Source organism: Apteryx mantelli, chromosome 4, assembly GCF_036417845.1.
Source record: "Apteryx mantelli isolate bAptMan1 chromosome 4, bAptMan1.hap1, whole genome shotgun sequence".
In the NCBI taxonomy this organism is placed as follows: domain Eukaryota; kingdom Metazoa; phylum Chordata; class Aves; order Apterygiformes; family Apterygidae; genus Apteryx; species Apteryx mantelli.
The window spans coordinates 32,824,915-32,846,947 of NC_089981.1; the positions used below are offsets into that span (position 1 = coordinate 32,824,915).

General features: G+C 36.1%; 1 protein-coding gene across 6 annotated transcripts in view; it reads right to left on the reverse strand.

The window, feature by feature from the left end:
• Positions 1-5,274: 5,274 nt before the first annotated feature.
• Positions 5,275-22,033, reverse strand: part of QSER1 (glutamine and serine rich 1) — a 48,532-nt gene continuing 31,773 nt past the window's right edge. For 2 of the 6 annotated variants that reach the window (XM_067296192.1, XM_067296188.1), the window contains exons 7-13: positions 21,575-21,708; positions 18,825-19,036; positions 17,021-17,158; positions 15,429-15,526; positions 11,577-11,729; positions 10,013-10,108; positions 8,241-9,406 (exon numbers count right to left, since the gene is read on the reverse strand). In XM_067296192.1, the coding sequence (XP_067152293.1) occupies positions 9,266-9,406; positions 10,013-10,108; positions 11,577-11,729; positions 15,429-15,526; positions 17,021-17,158; positions 18,825-19,036; positions 21,575-21,708 (972 nt within the window). In that variant the 3' untranslated portion in view covers positions 8,241-9,265. Of the gene's footprint in view, positions 6,202-7,454; positions 7,491-8,240; positions 9,407-10,012; positions 10,109-11,576; positions 11,730-12,907; positions 13,008-14,613; positions 14,936-15,428; positions 15,527-17,020; positions 17,159-18,824; positions 19,037-21,574; positions 21,709-22,033 lie in introns of those variants that run through there. The other 4 variants (XM_067296189.1, XM_013957916.2, XM_067296191.1 and 1 more) reach the window with 4 other exon arrangements.

Here is a 22,033-nt window from a genome sequence, read left to right on the forward strand (position 1 = left end):
GCCAATCTAGCAATTACCATTTTTCAGGTGAGCTGTGATATCTGATGGACTGTGAACTCCTGTATATTGCAACATAAAAACAAACACACTAACTTAAGTTAATGCTGAGAGTGGCTTTAAGTCAAGTCACATAGGATTAGGGGAACAGCTTTAACTGTGGAAGGCCTGCAGTTCAGCAGAGGAAGCAGTGATTTCTAGCTGATACACTGCCAAGCAGTAACTTGCACTGATCTAGGAACAAGTTTCGTGACACTGCTCCCAAAGTAAGCAGCCACTAGTGGCACAAGCTCAATAGGACAGAAACAGCTGATAGATAAGGGGAAAAAAAATTATGAAAACACTAAGTGGATTTGCCAAACATAAGTGAATTCCTGATTTTGACCATCTGTTCTGACTTCTTCAAAAAACAGCAACATACCAATTATACCACTATTTGAGGCTAACTAAATGAACACAAGGCTTGTATTCTAAAGCACAGTATCAGGCCACAATGTGCTGGGGCAAACAAACTCAACAATCGCATGTTTTGACAGGCCCACATTTTAGGATGGTAAAATGGCGCTGGAAGCACTGCCCTGCATAGTTTTGTACCCCCCATAAAGCTCAACAGAACTAGCGGAATTCAGGTTATGTAGAAAGTAACAATTTTCAGCCAAGCACTTTTATTTTCTTTTACTTCCCTTTTTTCTTTTTTTTTCTTTTTTTTTCCTTTTTCGGCCAACAGATTCCAGAATTGCAACACATGGATTCTCACAGAATATGCAAGTTCTCTCTTCAGCTCCTTCAGTGCAAAGTCCATTGACTCAGATCGAACTGCCTCTCTAGCTGTTTAACAAAGTTGCTAGACATTACACTGAAACAAATAAAAATCATTCACATGCTCTCATCTGTTACCAAAGTTGTAGAGACCACTGGCCTTCTTGGCCACAAGGACACATTGCTGCCTCATGGTCAACTTGGTGTCCACCAGCACTCCCAGGTCCTTCTCCGCAGAGCTGCTTCCAGCAGGTTAACCCTCAACCTGTACTGGTGCATGGGGTTGTTCCTCCCCAGGTGCAGGACCCTGCGCTTGCCTTTGTTGAACTTCATGAGGTTCCTCTCCGACCACCTCTCCAGCCTGTCCAGGTCTCTCTGAATGGCAGCACAGCCCTCTGGTGTATCGGCCACTCCTCCCAGTTTGGTATCGTCAGCAAACTTGCTGAGGGTGCACTCTGTGCCTTCATCCAGGTCACTGATGAAGAAGTTGAACAAGACTGGAGCCAGTACTGACCCCTGGGGGACACCGCTAGCTACAGGCCTCCAACTAGACTCTGCGCCGCTGATCACAACTCTCTGAGCTCTGCCATTCAGCCAGGTCTCAATCCACCTCACCGTCCACTCATCTAGCCCACACTTCCTGAGCTTGTCTATGAGGATGTTATGGGAGACGGTGTCAAAAGCCTTGCTGAAGTCAAGGTAGACAACATCCACTGCTCTTCCCTCATCTACCCAGCCAGTCATTCCATCAGAGAAGGCTATCAGATTGGTTAAGCATGGTTTCCCCTTGGTGAAGCCATGCTGACTACTCCTGATCACCTTCTTGTCCTCCACATGCTTGGAGATGGCCTCCAGGATGAGCTGCTCCATCACCTTTCCAGGGATGGAGGTGAGGCTGACTGGCCTGTAGTTCCCTGGGTCCTCCTTCTTGCCCTTTTGGAAGACTGGGGTGACACTGGCTTTCTTCCAGTCCTCAGGCACCTCTCCTGTTCTCCATGACCTTTCAAAGATGATGGAGAGTGGCCTAGCAATGACATCCGCCAGCTCCCTCAGCACTCGTGGGTGCATCCCATCAGGGCCCATGGATTTGTGGGTGTCAAGTTTGCTTAAATGATCTCTAACCCGATCCTCCCCCACCAAGGGAAAGTCTTCCTTTCTCCAGACTTTCTCTCTTGTCTCCAGGGTCTGGGATTCCTGAGGGCTGGCCTGACCAGTAAAGACTGAAGCAAAGAAGGCATTCAGTAACTCTGCCTTCTCTGTATCCTTCGTCACCAGGGCACCCACCCCATTCAGCAAAGGGCCCACATTTTCCCTAGTCTTCCTCTTGCTACTGACGTATTGGAAGAAGCCCTTCTTGTTGTCCTTGACATCCCTAGCCAGATTTAATTCCAAACGGGCCTTAGCCTTCCTCATCACATCCCTGCATAGAGTAAACACATCTAAATCATGATTCTCCAAGAGCTTTGAACAAGTTATTAGTTGGACCTAACCATATGATAAAACATTGATTTTTTAGTTCCTTTTTTCAATTATCATGACATTTGCATTTTGTTGCAAACATATAACAATAATGCATAAACCAATCACACTAGAAGCCACCACAGTTAGGAAGGAGAAGGCGATGCCAAAGAAGATGCTTTACTTGCAAGGTCTTGCCATCACAAGCCCTGGAAGTCTTAGTATGCATGTACTCCCAACAGTATAGTTTAAACATTCAAGTAACACTTGTAGAATAAAAAAAGTCAATGGGGACTTAATCTGACAATAACTTGAACAGGAAACATCTATGAAAAAATACCCACAGCATTTTAAGTTGAACTTTTAAAGCTAAACATAGTAACTGAAGCCAAGAGTGGCCTCTGCTATCTACAACCTTTATCACATGTACAGACTTAGAAACACAACTAAAATTCTCCTCTGTGTGTAAGCATACGGGTGTATCCAAAAGAAGATAAATACTCTGATTTTGAAACTGTCACAAAAATTAGATGATCAATAGTTAACTGCTTTACATGTTCTATTTGGCCTCAGTTAGTTACAGTATTTTAAAGTGAATATATTGACTGTATATTGGCCGGAAATTTTACAGTTTAACAGTTTAACTGAAATCTATCATTAACATCATTACTCACATATTTTCATATTACTCCTCTGCTCAAAAAATGTGCACTTACTTGAATGCTCCACTTTTAATTGCCATTTCAATGTATGCTTACCATATACACATTCATCTACACCAAAGTGTAAGACTTGAATGCACTGATTAAAATGTTAGCAACTTATTTCCCAATAAATTCCCTTAACTAGGTCAAAGTCTTAGTTTGCACAGTGCTGTAACATTTTTTTGTTTATTGGAGACGATCATAGTTCAAACTCTATACAGAGAGAGAAATCAATTCATGCTATAACATAGTCCATACATTTTTTTTTCCTAACTCTTCACATGGATGTCTGAAGTAAGACGCAAGTGCTAACCTTTTGAGAATATGTCTGCATTTGCAAAAATAATAAAAATCTCCATCTGAGATGATTTACAATATAAATATTTCTTGAAAGGGTTTTTGCTCATCTCACACTTCTTGGAACAGAATTTGTTGAAACATTGACTATAAAATACAGGACAACCTGAGCAGGAACCAGAGTCCTGTAATAAACACACTCGAAAATAGCCTACAGTGGGAGGCAATGAAAAACCACTGCTTCCATGCAGAGATATACTGGCATCCATGCTTTTCAAGACTGAAAAAAGCCCTCACTTTTGATAGCAAAACAGAAGGCAGAATTAAGGCTAAACTGAATTTATCTTGTTGTAAAGCTCATTACGTGTGTCAAAATGCAAACCTTCCTCTGGTGGGGCCCTCAACTAAGAATGTCCACTAGATCATGTTGCTAATTTGCCATCACTTTTCAGTCAGTTTTACTATACATTGCAGTATGTCTCGAAGCTATTTCATAACTGGGACCACTCCCACCTCCTACCCCTGCTCTTCTAAAAAAAGCTCCTCTAGCTTCCCAAAGTTGTCTTCCTTTGCTATGTCTCCCACCACTCAACTTCCCACCCCTCTTCTTGCTCAGATTCCTCTTATATTGGCCTTCACATATGTATGAGCAGTCCTACCTCATTCTGGATCCGGTTTTCTTCAAATGAAGGGCCTTAACTGCTCTTCAGTCCTATCTGTGTGGCACTGCCACTATTGCTGATTCCCTCTATCCCTTGATATGTTGGTTGGTAAAAATAGATCCTTTTGCCTACTTTTTCCCTGCAGGTAAAAATTTCAGCAGCTGCTGTAATGGGGATTAAGGAAAATCCAGTCAAAGCAATACTTATTTTATTTACTTACACACAAAATAGTCCAGTGGAACTTTTAAGAGCAGAAAATGAAGTCATATGCAGGACAAATGACATACAAGGCAGCCCTGTAGAAGTTTTGTTTGCTGTTTTCCCTGACTCACCTTTTACTTCCTCTTCTTTACATATAGCTCATTCTCTGTATTCACCATTGTGCTTTTACAAGAGATCAAATTATAAGAAGTTTTAAGAAAGTTTTCTGTTCTTTAATTCTCTGGAAATGAAACAAAGATTTGTTAGACTTCCACAAGAGAGGCAAATACCTATGCAGAATAAGTTACTTTGACTCTGAAAGATATTTATCAACAGATGACTTACTGTAGGAGCTGTTCATATCCTTTAAGAGGCTGTATACTTTTGGTTTCCTGCATTTCATCTTTTTTTTTTTTTTAAAGAAAGAACCTTCCTAAATTATAACTCAAATCAAAATGCAGCATTAAAGCTTTGGCTTCCACATTGCAATGGGACATTCTCTGTGCCGACTGCTTCCCAAAGTGCTTTTTGGGGCAGACAACACAGTAACTCCATAGGCAAATGGCTAATTTTTACTCATCTTGGTTTGGGAAGCAGCTCTTATACACAGGACCATTACAAAAATATTCCAGCTCTCCAGATTCACCTTTTTCTGCAAGCAAGTGGCTCAGAGAAGGGCCAATAATCTTATGGCTAATAATCAAAGAAACGAATGATGTGGGATTTCAGCCCTGTGTGTGTGGGAACAGAATTCATAAGAAAATATCTGGAGTAATTTATTGCAATTGAACCCCCCCCCCATCACCACCCTTTAGCACCATTTTTCCCAAAGGTACATAGGGATATTCTACTTAGAGAACAAAGAGAAAAAAAGAAAACAGCGTATCAAAAAACACCTGAATCACAGAAGAAGAGAGCCTCTCATTTATCGCAATTGTTTGGCTCCTCATTTGTCATATCAATTTAAGAAAGAGCCGATACATAGTGAAAATGAGTCCAAGAACATTTAGAACCATACATGTAAAAAATCAGATAAACATGACATGTTCCTGACTTCATGCAATATAATGAAAAAGAACTAGAACTGTATTTTTTCATATTGAAAAATCAGAAAATGTCTAAAAAGCCAATTTTTTCCAACAATCTAGCTTTTCAAGACTTAATATTTTAATAATAAATCACTGAGCATTATAAGGTTTTTGTTTAAAAAGTGTTTTCACTTTAATGGGTTTAGTTAATAACATCATGAATGGTACAAAACTGTGTCCTTTTTCACATTTCCATACATTGTATAACGGACCACCTGAAAATCTGGACTAAGAATGCATAAAGTGTCTCTTATTAGCCCTAGCCTCATTTTTGCCATATGTAGAGGAGATAGGCAGAAAACATGCATTTGTTAACAATGACATGTTAATATTAGCTTAAACAATAAGATATGGCAGAATGTGCATTGTGTAATGCACAGGTGTATAACAGGGTAAGAGAGACCAAATGTCAAGTGTTGACAACAAAATAAGAAATGATTGATGACGCACTGACATTTTATGACAATAGTATGTTTTAAAATTGTTTTAAATAGTAGTAAATATTTAAATAATATTTAAAATATATTTCCCCTATGGAAAGCATTTACTTGGAAGACAGCTTGTAAGATTTGCTTTTTTAAAAAGTAGCATTCCATTTAGACAATATATGAATAAAATACATGTCATTGAACTTTAGAGACCCTAAACTTCTTAGTCATTTTCAGAGACGGTTTTTCAATCCAATTTTGTCTCTGATTCTTTTCTAGCAAAACTTTGGAAATAGCATCTCAAAGAAAACCTGCCTTCAAGAGAAATACTGTATTTCAATAAAAACAAACCTGATGTAAATAGGGATGCCATATTAAAAGAAAAGATGGTGGAATTAAAAACCAAATAATTCATCATGCACTTAGTTTCATTAATTTCTAATTTGCTAATTCATAGTCTAAGGGGAGTTTTGTTCCTTCCTAGTGCATCTTCTCTTGCAGTCAAATGAGTGCTCAATTTCCACTGTCAGCAGATATTAAGGGATGAGGACCTCACTGTTACTTCAAGAAAGAAAGAAGATTGAGGTGCGGGTGCAGAATTAATTATCTAAAATGCAACAAAACAAAGCAAAATATTTGTGTGAAAAGTAATTTGTACATTGACTTTTTTTCTAAGTTTGCTTCAGTATAAAAATCCTCTTCAATCCCACTAACAATGCTTTATTTTGCTTTATGATCCTTCACATACTTGAGAGTTCCATTTTCTACTCCATCCTAATTTGGTAAACTAGTAATCCAGCCACAATATTTTGGCCTAGACAAAGATGGAAGCTCCATTACAATAATCTTTAATAGTCTGGGGTTACTTTCATTCAAGACAGCTTTTTCCTGTCTTTTATAGGCACAGTGCATGTCTCACTGGCCTTGAGAATAAAAGAGCCAAAAATAAGCCAGGTAGCCTTCTAAGGCAGTGCAGAGCATCCTGGCCCATTTTTTTTTTTTTTTAAGATGGTTGTTGCTAAAATTACCTGCTTTTTAATATGAACCCACTACTCCAAAAGCTTCTCATTTCTTTTTCAGTATCTATGGTCTTGGACTAAAACAACTAGCTAAAGCTACTTCTAGATTCAAAAATCTATAGGAAGCATAAAGTAGCGGCATATCAATCATTTCAAAAGCATAGAAACCTCTCAATGAGTTACTTCACAGTCATATTAGGAAGGGAGACACAATGTCTGGTGAGTTCTTTACTATACAATCAAGGAGCTAACTTTGTTGCTCCCTCAGTCTGCATCCTAATCATTTTTAAAACTACAGATCAGGAGCTCCCAAACAGTGCCGTGCATACCACTGTAATGTGACAACTGAGTTCTGCCTGAGCAATTAAACACCTCATGAATCCACACCGCCAGGAACTACTGCTGCCAATCACCCCGACCAATAAGGGAATATACTCAAATTTGGAATCCCTACTAGACATCAAATAGTACACCAGGCACATTTCTATTATGCCTCCAGTGTGCACAGTCACATTAAAATGATGTTAACTGATCACTATCAGTGCTGGTAACTTTGCTGCTTGGGTTTACCACATAAACTTTAGCTCCTACCAGATTTAACACAGAATGAACAAAACAATGGCAACTCTTCCACCCTTTTCTATCTTTCTTTTCACTGTTAAAATGAATGAGCTTCATGATTGTTACATTCTGCACAGTCTTCCTAAATCAAAAGCCGTATCACTCCCCTTGATTATAGTAGACATAGCAGTAGCACAAAGTATCTGTTAATATGATAGTGAACTCCCATTTTTAAGCAAAAAGGCTATGAAGAGGCTTTAAAAAAGGCAGGGGCACATACCCATTTCTGTTCTTGACTCAGTCTGTTCACTGTAGTCTGCGTACAAATTTTAAAGGAGAATTATTGCTTTTAAAAGATGAAAACCTTTGGAAATATGGTAAACATCCTACAAGGTTCTAAAACTAATCAGCTAAAATTCTGTACATATTTTAATTTTCAAACCTCTATTTTATTACTGAAGATCAAATCATTTCATTTTCACATCTATTCATTAAACGTTTCAAAGTTCTACAGTCTAATGAATATTTAACAACTAAATACGATCAAAACAGAAAATGGGAAAATAGGTCACATGGCAATGAAGATTATTTCATTTGGCCAATGAATAGTGAACCCTGCTTTCTTGGCTGAAATTAAGGCACTAAGTGGCAGTGAAAGGATAAAGGAATGATTCTTTTTGTCTACGTTATCTGAAGAAAGAATAACGCGCCTATTTTTTTTTTTAGGACCCCAGTAGATTACATCTCCATTCTGAATGACTCAGTAAGGCATTCTGTTGGAAAATTTAAAGAAAATGTTCTCCTGATTAGAGCCCATTACATTCATTGTCTGAGTTGTGACTAGTGGCACTACTAACTGTTAACAAACTGGAGGAAAAAAAAAGCTACAAAAAGATGTTTGAAGACTTGAAAGGCACCAAGGAGAGAATAGCTCTGCAACTGCCAGTTCTACAAACAACTATGTAAGCTGTGTTTAACACTGCATATAGTCTATTCAATCATCAATCTTTGTTGACGAAGATAAAGTGTAGTAGCTCCTCATTTAAACTCTCAGTTAATCAAGTGCTAGTTTAGTAAGAAATTTATTTTCACGTATCGGAAAATAATTGCAGTGTCTAACACAACTACACTTCAAGCAAAACTAGTCTAGTATGCATTATTCTGGTTAACACTGAAGCAAACCTGTATAAACAAAAGGGTTACCTCGAGATATATAGTTTACAATATGAAATCAACATATAAATGAATAGGATTTACTGAAAACAATGGAAAGTGTATTACAAAGATACATGAAACAATTTTAACCACAATATTTTCTCTGTGAAAAATACAACTATTAGTGAGATAAAATGTACAATTGAAATTTTTTTTCCAAAAGAAAAAAAAACACAGTATAAAGGAAAATATTTTTTCTTCAAAACAGGGAAAATAGTTAAGGTCATTGTCTTTCATTACAATATACTTTGACACAAAAAGCAGTCATAGGATTGCACCAACTCCATGTTCAGTCTCCTGAACATGACAATAGTAAAAGGAGTCCATAAAGCATAATGACATTACTGTTTTTTTATGATGGCAATATATGTATGCAGGAACTGATGTCACTCCGGCTCTGTTCACGAAATGTACAATACTCTAAATTTGGTGGCCAGACATATGCGAAAATTAGTTCACCCCAACGCTGACTTTTTCCTGTTGCTTGGTCAAAGATGGAAAAAATCTGTAGTATTTTAAGTGTTATCTTTTTAGCAATAAAGAAAAAAGTATATGTAGTGCATGCTTTATCATTTGTCAAAAACATTTCTGAAAATAAAACTAAGTTATCCAATAGTTTACAAAATAGAAAATAATTCTTCAGGTTAAAAATGTGGTTAGGTTTATGTTTAGTTCCATCTCCAAAGGACTGATTTCCTTGGCAGCATCACTTTTCCTTAGCAAGAGCCAAGGCACAAAGTTCCATAACGAGAAATAAAAATGCCTATGAACAAGAACGCAGTCTGGCATTGTAAAAGAAATCAGAGCCTTTCTCTGAGCTTTCTGTTCCCTCAGGTTAGTGCCGTAGAAAAATGTGAGATTTGGGATACATTTTTGTTATGAGCATTTCTGCTGGACACGATTCAGAAGTTCACCAAACTTTTCAAAAAGATCCTCCACCCATTTTATATTTTTCATGCACAGCTGCACAATCTCCTCCTGTCCTAGATCTGCACTCTTTTTCTGAACAGAAGAAATCTATTTAAAAAAGAGAGACAGACACACATGCATACACATATACATGTTAGACTGCCAGCATTTCAGAATTTTTGTTTTTATAATATTCTGCAGTTAAACACCACCCTTTTTTGGAAGAAAACCTTTAAGCTCAAAACCCAAACAAATGGCATTTCTTAACAGTGGCTCTTGCCAGAGCTCAACTCTCATGTTTTTGCTACCTAGAATATTTCAACCAGGGGTTTGTACAAACAAATAAAGGAGCGGGCTTTCTAAGACACAGCAGATTCTAGAGCTGAGTAGTTATACAAACTGATGCAATTTATTTAGTTTATTTTGGATAACAGTGAAGAATGCTTACCTACCCACTGATTCCTCATGGTATGTTGCCCACACAAACCCCACAAGCCTCATATCTGAATGTTCTGGGCAGCCGTGCCCATCAAGGAAACATCCATGCTCAGCAGGCCCTTTTGTTTGCCATAAGGAATTAACTAACATACAAGGAGGCCACAATCCATACTCGTTTACCAAGAAGAAAAGAACAGTCCCTCTATTGGGACTCAGTTCCCTCAGTGAATTCCCTTAATGTATGTAAAAATATCTCATAAAGACAGCAATACTTACCTCCTCTTTACATGTCAGATATATGTGATATTTGTAATGATGGAGTGAGTGATACAAAGAATACAACTGTATTTTTTCTGGATCTACAGTAAATTCCTGCAAAAAGAACAGTTATTTTTACGTAAATTCACATTGTGCTCCAAGGAACAGACATGATGGACATCATCTTCTGTAAATAAATTTGTTTTCAACAATTCAGGAATGGAAGTTTCATTCAAGTAATTGCCTTGACATACTTTGGTACAGTTTAAGGTATGTTACATCATAATTATCCCCTATCTTTATTTCCCATATAAAATTATGTTATCAAAAATAGCTTTGAAAATTCCTTCAACCCTTTTGAATGCCCTGCAAGTGAAATAAGACACCCCTTTCTCAAGAATTAGTGCAGTCTTATACTACTACCTTATGATTAGCTATTTTTCACCAGGCTGATGGGTGTCACTAGAAAAAAATAAATACTTTGTGCATTAGAGTAGCTGATCTACACTTACCTAATATTTAAGTTACTTTTTCAAGAAAAGCAAATGTGGGCTATATTCTATGATCATTTGTCTAGCCAGTATTTATTACCGGGAGTTAAAACTACACGAGCCAGTACCTAGCAAATTTTGGTTACAGTGTGCCCTAAAAGTGCTATGGAAATTAACAATATGTACATCTCGAGTTTTACCATGTTACTTAATTTTTTTTTTTAATTAAGATACATAGCTTAATCCTGTCATTGGAAATAAGGAAAGAAGCAATAAAGAATTAAATTTTAAAAAGTGTTATCTAATCTCAGTTTTTACAGTATTAACATTTATTTTTCCATTTTTGATCTAGCAGCTATTGCATCGTTTCGTAATAGTCATTTTCCAGCAAGTTTAAGGTGATGTTATTATTACAAGCTAAAAGAGATTTTACCACTATTGCAAGGTTTGAGGCAACATGTCACTGCTTCAGCAGCAGTCCAGGAGGCCGCCTGTTGCTCAGAAACTCGGTCTGAAGTGCACTCCTTGCTCTGGTGACGACAGGAGCAGAACGGGCTCTAACAGACAGAGCTCTGCTGTCTGGCGTGCTACAGGGACAGGCGAGAGGCACAGCTGGGGCAGGGCTCACCTCCCCCTGCCTATCTTACTGCTCCTACCGACCGCTGCATAGGGACGGAGCTACTCAAGGACATACTGCTTCTTCATCTTCCTGCAAATTTGAGTAGCCGTCACAAAAGACTTCCTGAATGAATTTACAGGAGAGGACAGCATTTTGCTCTAAATGTGTTAATACAAGAGGTTGTAGTTCAAGAACTGAAATAGGGAATAATTCTGATATATTTTATTATATTTTCTCTCCCTGCTGGAATACAATAACTATGTTTCAAAAATTAGTTCAAGTAATGATTTAATATACTGCTTCCAATGCTGTTTTTAACATTCCTTAGTCGCAAAAAAGTATCTGGTTCAACAAAGATTTTATATTTTGATAAATCTACAGAAAAACTAATACCTGAAACAATATTTTATACAAATGTGATTATCATATTAGAAGTCAGAGAGTGGCAGCAATAAACCCTTTGAACACTCACCTGTGATAACTTAGTGGTTGATTTAGAAGCCCTCAGTGTTTTCTTGTTGTAAGCTTTACCATTCATTTTGATCTTAGACACAGACGTTCCCCCAGTTTTCGTCTTAGAATCCCGAGTGATTACTGTCAGTTCAGGAAAGTTTTCCAAAGCATTCTTTAAACAGAGCATATAAAGAGAAAGTATTATTAAAAATTTAAGAACTGCCAGCCACCTAGACTGCTGATAAATTGGCTGCTTTTCTTCGAGAAGTTAAAATACAGCTAATTATAAAACAATTTATTCCTCCATAAAGACCTGATAAAAAATCTTTATCAGATACCTATCAAGCAACAATACACAGTTTGAAAAGCACGACCACCTGTTCTTGGCTGCTATAATTTTTTAAGATGAGAAGATCCTTTTATTGTATCTCAGGTATCATCCATGCTTCTTTCATTAGAGCAAAAAAGACAGGCTCCAGCAGGAAAGTTTTATCTTTTAAAATCCCTTTTGTTCCTTTCCACCCCGTTTCTACTCAAGAATCTCTAAAGCCTAATTACTCAGAGATGCCTAGATACTCGATTCCTATTCAGGCATGGGAGGTCTGCTAATTGTAACAGGGGTTGGATGCCTAAATATCTTCAAGGGTTGTGTCCCAGCTTTTGCAAAATATAAAACAATTGCTTCTTATCAAACTGTGAAATAGAAAAGCTTACAAACAGTGAAGTAGATGGCCAGTTTAAAATAAGCACAAGTTCTTTGCTAAGACATGGGGGTGAATTTCATTTCTACTAGCTTCAGTTTTGCATTATTTGAGTAAATCATTCGTGTAAATTTGCATACAAATTTGTTGTACAAATATAGCGTTATGTTAACAACTATTTTGAAATATTCTGTTATGCTATATAATCTGATCCTGAAAAAAAAAAACTGAGTTAAATGAATGTATATATCTTTGTATTATAGTCCAGTATGAAGGGAAAAAAATAATCAAGCATATAGGAAAACATATTAATACTACAGGTTAAGGAGTTAAATTTAGACTATTGGGACAAAATAGAAAGTTGACTAAATTATTTTTTTAATAAACAGTACTTGAATTCGACATCCTCCCCCATTTACATTCTTTTAGCACTTTATAGACACCAGCTCTTTTTCCCTTTATTAAAAAAACTTCCAATGGAAAGCTATAAAATCTACTGCACAATGAGATAGTTACGTATTGTTAACAGTAACCTCAACTAGCTAACCTGTACATGTACAATAGTCATAGCAGCTGCCTTCAAACTGGAACAAAACTTCAACAGGTTTAAATAATTTAATTTTTCTATCCACTGTAATAGCCTTTGTGAAGTTTAACTTTGGTTTTGAGTATCAGGGGGTTTGGCCATCTCTGCCTTCCTCTGGTGAAGTCCTATTAACCAGAACAGTTTACAGGACAGGAGCACTGACCTAAAACAGATAAATTTGAATTGTAATGAGGAAGAAGAATATATTAGTGATTTCCATATCTTTGAGAGCATGAAAGACAGAAAAGGGTAATAATTACTTCCAAATAAACTTATGCAGTTCATCTAAGCTGCATCATTTACCAGGCTTAAACTATAGCAAAAGTAATTTTCTAATTTTGTCAGTATAAAACTATAACCCAAAGATGGGATAAACTGTTAGAACTATAATGGTACAGGCAAAACTACCGAGCAGATCATTGATTGCTAACTTCAGAGTCTGATTGGTTAGCAAAGCTGTGCTAAAATATCACATATTAAATGTATTTAATGAAAATGATTATTTTTCAACTCACCCATGCTTATAAATGCACAATATTAAAAATATCCAAACTGACTGATGCTTATGAACAATAATGATATTTTTCACTTATTGCTTTGGTGTCTCATTCAACTCTAATATCGGAACTAGTCATTTGATCGAAGTTGAAACAGAAGCAGACTTTCTTATAATCATCAGATTGACCTGGATCTTAAGAAGTATCAAATGCTTATGATGACAAATATGTGTTTCATTTTTATCCAGAACATTAACCCAAGCATGGTACAGGTTGATACCTTCATAACAGAAACAGAGACATAAAAAGGCTTTTTGTCTTGCAGTTTATATCACAAGCAAATTCCTTACTTATACTTGGAATTCCATTAACTTCTTGCGGATCGTATTTTGAAATCAAGGCTTAAGCTAACTTTAGAGACATAATTCATAATCTGTCTTGGGGTGAACACACAGCAAAGTTTTTTTATTATATTAGTTATGAACTCTAACTGAATAAGCAGCTGTAATTGCATATGTTAGTATTACAGAAGATCATATTAGTTTTTCCCCTTAAACTGGGGAAAGGCAAAATAAGCTACCTCTCACTTTTATGTACTGTGAATCTGCACAGAGGGAGTAACTAGAATTCTACAGATTCATATCCTACCTTAATGTGGCCTTTCTTCTCTGCACAGACAAGTCTAAAAGAAGCAGCTACAGAAATAACTATTAACACAAAACTCTTACTGCAGAAGAATAACAAAAATGGAGGGTTATGTATCCTTCTCCAAGGCACTGTAAATTTTTTGAAAGTCTAAGGCCCTCCACCTGCCTTCCAGCTCTAAGGAGGGAGCCACAACAAATTCTGTGCAAGCAGGAACAAATTGCGTAGCTGTTGGGAGAACAGCATTACTGACAATAAAAAGGTGGGCAATTAACATGTACATACACAGCACAAGCACCAGTAATGCATGAGAAGTCAATTAATCCTTCTGCTCCACATCCTGAGTTAAAAATCAAGAGAGTTAGAACTGTTTCACTGCTCAGTGATGCTTTCATTCCCAAAACAAAGTCACTTAGTGTCCCACAAGACAATTAGGAATGGGCTGTAAGAAAAGAACAGGCATGTGAGATAACCTCTCCTTGTTCCTCACCAAGATCTCAAAAATAAGCAGACAGGAGCAGAGACAGACAAATACTTCTCCAAGAAGTACTGTGGACATAAGAGGACAGAAAGCCTGGCGGAAGAGCGAGTTTGATCTGACAGAGGTAATGGACAGGGCTGCTCCAGTGCTGTTGGTAACAAAACTGTTACAGGAAGAAATAACCATTCTGATCATAGCTGTGGACAACTGGTTCTCAAACATCTGTGGAATTAACCTTAGTTCACCTCACTGCACTTTTTAAATCCATCACGAAAAAGAAGGGCACAGCTGCTCAGCGGTGTGTGGGGGAAAGGTAGGAATTGCAATGATTGTTCTCCCCCTCACTTTCTCTCTCTTGAGACAGTAGGGCTGCTCTCTTCCCTGTCCACATCGAGACCTGCTTTTGATTACTGTTTGAAAGTTGCTGTCATACAGGCTTGTGATCCACACTTTTCCCAGCCCTCCACACTGAAGGCAGAAGAAAGAGAGTGCACAAATGAATTCTTCTCTAATGACTCAGCCCTGGTTTTAAGATACTTTGATCATGTTCTCTACTTCACAAAAGTTCAGACAGTTGCTCCACAGCAAAGTTATTCAATGGAAAAGTTTTTTAAGATTTTTAAGCAATATAAATACTTAACCAAAAGCTCTAAAATGACAGCAAACATTTTCTTTTGGCAAACTTGAGAAGTTTAAGAGGAAAAATGCTTGAAAATGAACCAGAAAGCACAGGGAATAAAACAAGAAATTTACCTTTGCAGTATAAACTTCTCCATCATAAAATGTTCTCCAAATACCATACATAAAGCACTGAATTTGTAGCAGCTCTCTCTCTTTCAAATCCATATTCACTTCTGTTACAAATCTGCCTTCTTGGTTTTCAGTTTTGTCTGTGTGGTATGCATTCAATGACTTGCTTATAACATTATTTTAAAACCCCTAGGAGTTAAAAGATGAATACCTTGAAAGTATGATCCAAGCGTAATTTGGAAAGAAGCCTTTTCCTATTGTCATTCAGCATGCCATCAATTTTTCTCATGTGAGGCAAAAGTAGCTCATCTAAAAGACATACAAAAGAAGTAACAGTTGATTATTAAGAAACACATTTTAATGAAACTCATACTCAAGCCATACCTATATCCATTAACATAAAATAGTAGAAATCAGAGGCTATACAATTTGCTCACAGACTCATTTTAAATATGGGAGGGAAATCTCTTATTTGGATCAGCTTGCTAAAATGGTTTAGACACTATGCAGCTTAATTGATAACTGCAATCTAGTTCCTTCTCTGACTTTTCTTCACTGAAAGGAAAAAATTAAGATAGAAAGAACATTATAGAGAATAAATCTTAGAGACATTTTAAACAATTTCCTAAATAATTCTCTACCATGCAATAAAATTTGTAGTTCTGAGATGACAAGCATGTGTTTTGATATTCTCTGTTCCACATAACAAGAAGAGATGACCCTGCTGGCATTTACAACAAAAGATATTGTGAAAAGTGCTTACTGATAAAAGTTATCTGACAAACCGCTGTAAATTGCACAACATATCTCTGAACACAGGCATGTGGTCGTAGATGAAAATTTACGAGTCGCAGTCCTTTAATTATAAAGTCAATTTCTTTGCTTTCAGTAGGACTACTGACATAATGCATGGGAAAGAGTCCTTGAAATAAGTGTGCATGCATGCACAAAGCGGAGTAAACCAATAAAGAAAAGGAAGAGTCTTAGAAAAAAGTTTTTTAAATATAGGCAAACTGAATTTAGTATAAAACAACAGTTGGCAACAGAATGATATGGGAAATGCTTGCTCTTTTGGGGCCTTAAAACTTTATACATTAGTGTTTCATAAAATTTTGAGAAACAGAACAGTTCCAAGTTTTGTCTGCTGGAGTTCACTATGATAAGCCAGTCCATTAGACATTTTCTCCTTTAAATAAAAACTGAATAAAATTGTCTTTGAACAGAATTTCAAGGTTTCAGAGTCTGGAAGACAGAACCTTTTATAGCAGTAAGAATCAGAACTACTTATAGTATTAAGGGTGTTTCTTCATGAGAAAGTAAACATGTACTTCAAACATTTTGTAATTTTAAGTAAGTATTTTGTAAAATTTTAAAAGATAATAACAAAGTAACAGCAGTAATAAACAGCTCAATCGCAATATTCATTGCACAAGCCTAGGGTAACAAGCAAACAAAACAGCATTTCTAAAGTACTTTGTTTATTCAAAAAGATGGTATGAATATACATATATATCCTAAACTGTATTTGAATTGCATTAATATTAAGCAGTAAATATACAACATAAATATGATAGAAAAAATCCACTGCTGCATTATCAAAGCCATCCTGAACCTCAGAAAATGAAGATGTTAGGAAATTCAAACACAATGCAAAGTACCTAGAGCACTTCAGGTGCTGGTATATAACTAAAAGTTTGGTGGGCTTCCTTTTTTTCTTTCTTTTTTTTTTTAAATTATGTTTGCCTTACCAATGAATAACCTTAAAATGTAATAAAAACAGTACAAAGGTTAAACATACTGTACCATTGCTCTTTTCCAAGGCTTGCATCGTGTCTGGATCCAAGGCAATGCTAACTAGCAACTCCATATAGCTCTTAAAAGTCTCTTTCATAGCTCTTGTATTCAAAAAGCGAGTAACAAAGGGAGCTGGAGGTACAAGCTCTGAAAATTAATTGGAATATATTGACTTTTCTTTCTTAAATATCCAGCAAATACTTCTGTTTTTCAAAATTGAAGGCTTTCATTCTTAAAACACAAGTGACCCCTACTGGTATCCCAGGAAAGTATAGCCAATATAATCAGAAATAATATCAAACTACTCATACTCCAAACCCAGGTAAAAAAAACAAATCAGATAACAAGTGGTACAATTTTTTTGTTAAAATGTGTGAAGCTATTTGCAATTATCAGCATTTAGATAATCATATTTTGGAGAATCTAGACATTTATTTGTCTGTTACTGTAGATCAAGGTCTAGAGAAGAAGGATAATGAATAACTTCAGCAAGGCAAAGCAGATTAAACATGGGTTTCATGTCAATGCAGATGTTTCCTAAAACTGCAAAACTCAAAGAAGTTCAAGGAAAAAACATTCAAAAGTACTAATGTCACTTGGGAGACCAAGTACTATCAAAGTTGATTGCACCTAATTGTCAAGCTCACAAAAACACGTGAAATAAATTCCGCCAGCAAAGCAATGTAGGCATATTTGTGGTCATTCCCAGGAAGCTTTTAGTTTTTCCTAGCCAGCAAGTTTAAACACGCATACAGAGTAGTCATTAGTACTACTAAGCTTGTTCAGCCTTTTAAAGCTTTTTCATGACTTCATGTGTGATATCAGCATTTTGCAGTAAGTTAGGTAGCAAGATTGTTAAACTTTCTCCAGTTTCCACATTTCTATAGGTGACTATCATCAACAGGTTACTTCAAATTTTAAACACGGACAGACATTCATTTTAATGGTTATTAAGGTAAATTAGTTCAAAAAAAAAGTTATTTTAAAGGTAATGCCTTCAGCAGAGGCACTGTTCCAGGACATCAGTCCTAGCTCATCTACAGTAAAGTCACAAAGGGCGATGTGCTTTGGAAATCCAGCAGTACAATGTAAGGATACTGCACTGTTTAACTTCAAAGACACAGAAAACAAACAATAAATAGCAAAAACCACTGTATATATGCTATCTCAGTTAATTGCTATAAATGTAGTACATTTCAAAGATTCCTTTCTATTCTGGAAGATGACTGCAAAATTTGTATCTCAAATTTCCCTGACCCTGTGAATGTGTTTACAGCAAATCTGCTCAGCAGACTGCATTTGAACACTGGCATTTAGGAAAGCAACGAAACAGCCAAAATTCAACTGCTTTTTCTTCCTGGGTTTTGAAAAACCAACAGTAACATCTGAATTCTGCTCACATCTGCATGCAGACAGGCTTTGCAGGAATGTTATTTTAGACATAATGTGGAGTTGCAATGGAAAATCAATGAACAATTTGATTAATGAGATGTAATCTAAAGTCAAATCAGCTCTTTCTCCCATAACTGTAGCAGTCTTAGAGTCGAGTAGTAAAAATATACTTCTCTCGATCTTTATTTTTATTGATAAACTGCATTTGAGGCAACTTCTATTGGACACACTTGTTCCTATACAAAGAATAAGTAAAAGGCTTAGAGAAATCAAATTTGCAAGGCATTGACAGATTTTCATGCTTTTTTTTTTTTCTGAGACTAGCATGGAAAAAATTTGCAAGTTCAAGCAACATATTTTACAATACTTTTTTCCATTTAGTTCAAACAGGTCTAGATGCTAACAGCAGTACATCACTCACCATCCTCATCACTCTGGGCCTCAGGAGAAGAATCAGACTGGGAAGATGAAAATTCCTCTTTCCATTTTTTCCTTTTCTTTGGTGGTGGTTCAGCCTTTACCTTTGGCTGTTTAGCTTTGGGTTTCACAGAAGAGACTTTTGTTGCTGTTGGTTTTGGTGTTGGAGGATCAGGGGTTTTGTTGTTACTACTGCTAGGTTTGCAATGAATAGTCCTGCAATATTATGAAGATCTTTATCAAAAAAATTATCCCACAAGTTCTGGCTTTAATAAAAAGAACTATAGGCTTATTTAAACAGAAGACATTCCGTGTGGATTATATACGTTTATTTCAGTGTCCCAGGTAACTATACATAGTATACTACTTCACATTTTTGACATGATGTTTAACGACCATTCTCAGCTATCTGTGATTAAATAGTAGTATTACAATTTTATATCTAGATAGGCACAGAAAGTTTAAATTATGTTAGAAAGAGACAAGTTTAGAACGTAGAAGCTATAGGAGACTGGAGCTAATACTAAAATTGACTATTTAATGAAAAAATAAGGCTTGACAGACTTGAACAAATAATTGTAATTAGTAAGATTTGCTGACAAAGTGAATTTGGAATACTGTATCAATACAAAGAAGAGCCAGAATATCATTCAAGCAGAAATGCAGGACTTTGAGGACTGGAGTAAGAAACCAGACAACTCCTCTCCTTTCTCCTTCCACCACTCGAAACAGGAAAAAAAAAAAGAAATTTAATAGCATAAATGCAAAGTTATATACTTTAGGACTAATATGAATATCTCACACAATCTGAGAGTTCATCTGTTGGAAACAACAGAAGACAGGAAAAAAAATTGTGTGATACAATCAATCACAGGGTACGTATCAATGCAATATAGTTTTGAGAATATGGAAGGGAAAACAATTCTGGGAGGTGTCAAAAGTAAGGGATTTTTTGTTCAAATGGAAAAGTAGTGAAAAATGCTGTCGAAACATTATTAATGTCTTCTGGAATACTGTGAATAATTCTAGTCATCTGCCAAAGATGATGACTTCAAACTGAAATGGATGGAGACCACGGATACTAGGATGATTACAGGAATGGAAAGCCTGCCTTAGAAGTGGAGATTGAAAGCTAGATTAATCCAGTTTAGCAAAACAAAGACTGAGATGGGATGTGACTGCTCTCAGAAATACACCATGCAGTACAAACACCAGGGAAGGAGACAAATAAAAGCTGAAAAGCAGTACTGAAGGGAGGACAAATGGGTACAGGCAATCATCTTCATGTTTCCGCTAAAAGACAGGACTGTTTCAGAGCACTGCAGCTTCTAGAACAGTCTTCTGTAGCCCCAGAAAAAAAGAACACCAAATTCCTGGCTACTTTAAGCAAAACTTGATCATTTTATAAAATTGATTATCTAATGGTATTGCTTTCCTTGAGAGCAGAGAACTAGACTTAAAACCCAGTCATTTCCTGAATGAAGTACACTGTTATTTTTTTCATTACTCTTTGCCAACATCTGATTTTTTTTATTTTGTATTCTTGCATGAATGTCAGGTGGGATTTGATATAATAAATCAGTTTTGCCTTTCACTATTTTAAATGCTATCCTAGTGATTTTCTTGGGTTAGTACAGCTCATGACAACATTTATATGCAAGTAAGTAAGATTATTAACAACACTACTCTGCAAAACAGATCTCAAGTTCAGAGCAACAGAAAGAGGAGAACAGAACTGAATTAAAAAAGAAAAAATACTTATGTTAAATTATAATTATTAAAAAGCCATAGAGAGAGAAAAGCTTCAGATACCATCTGAAGCTGTTCAAAGATAAAATGAAATAAGCATGACAAGGTTTGTATAACACAGGATCTAGAATCTTTTAAGAAAGCACCAAAGGCCAACCCAAAATGCAAGGGCACAAATCCTTTGAAAGTGAATGACAGTGAAAAACTTACCAGAAGGAAGCTGACAGAGGGTATCTCAGAGGTAGCCAGAGTATAGCCAAACTTTATTATGTTTGCTTTGCCTTTTTTACATGGCTCTCCATAGTGACAGTTTTATTTGATTTTTATTTATCCTTGTTGATGGTTTAAAAGCAACACTATTGGAATTACTGATTTTAAGGCATGGTTAGGAGTTACAAGAGATAATTCAAAGCTTTTTTTTGGTAGGGGGGGAGGGGTAGAAATAAGGAAAGTATAATTCCCTTAGTGCGCAAGGACATACAAAAGAAGGAAAAACACCCTTGTGACAACCAACTTAAACAATGAACTTTTGCTTTTAAATTAACTTTACAAAATTGAGATTAAAGCATGGTAGTTCTAGTATACTGGGACAGGGTGGTCATTAAACCAATCAAAAAAACCAGACCTAACTCGCAACATCCACAGGATAGGAGAAAGCAACGTATCAGCAGCATACAAAATTTTAAAATCATTGCACCTATAGGCTTCTACCAATATGTTGAATAACAGGGCAAAAGACAAAAAGACATATATAACCATAAGACATATATAAAGCCTGAATACCTCTGAAATGAATGATTTTCACATTCCATAGATTCAAAGTAAGGAACTCACTACATGACAGTAATTTATATCTCATTTCTTAAAGTAAAAATCTCAGTTCTCAGTTTCCAACTTAAAGCTGAATTAACAAACTTTTGAATGATATGTCTTGTTTATTAAAATAGGTATGTTCTTAATATGAAACCAATACAGTAAAATTAAAAATAAACTGAAATAGAATACCTTGCTGACTGTACGGGCTTGCTTCGTGGTTTTTTTGAACATACTCTGACATATTCCTTTTTGTTTGCATTTTCAATGAACTTCACATATACCCGTTTGTATTTTGTTTTTGCATCCCCAAAATACCCAAGATACTGGGGGGAAAAAAATATATATATAAATACACAGGTGTTTCTAGTAAGTAAAAGTATTCAGTTTAACAATTACAAATTCAAATAATAAAGAAAAAATGTCAGTTTAAAAACAATCTGTTTATATACAAAGGTGAACCATCATACAGTAGTTATTTAAGAGGAATTCTCCAATGGATTTCCAAATAATATTTAAAATAAGAAAATAAGGCAAGAGATACTTTAGGCTTCATTTTCTCCTATTATTAAATTCCCCCCCAATGTGCTATCCCAAATGGATTATCTGCTGGCAAAGGGCTGCTTGTTGAAATTCTGTCCTGTCTGTATC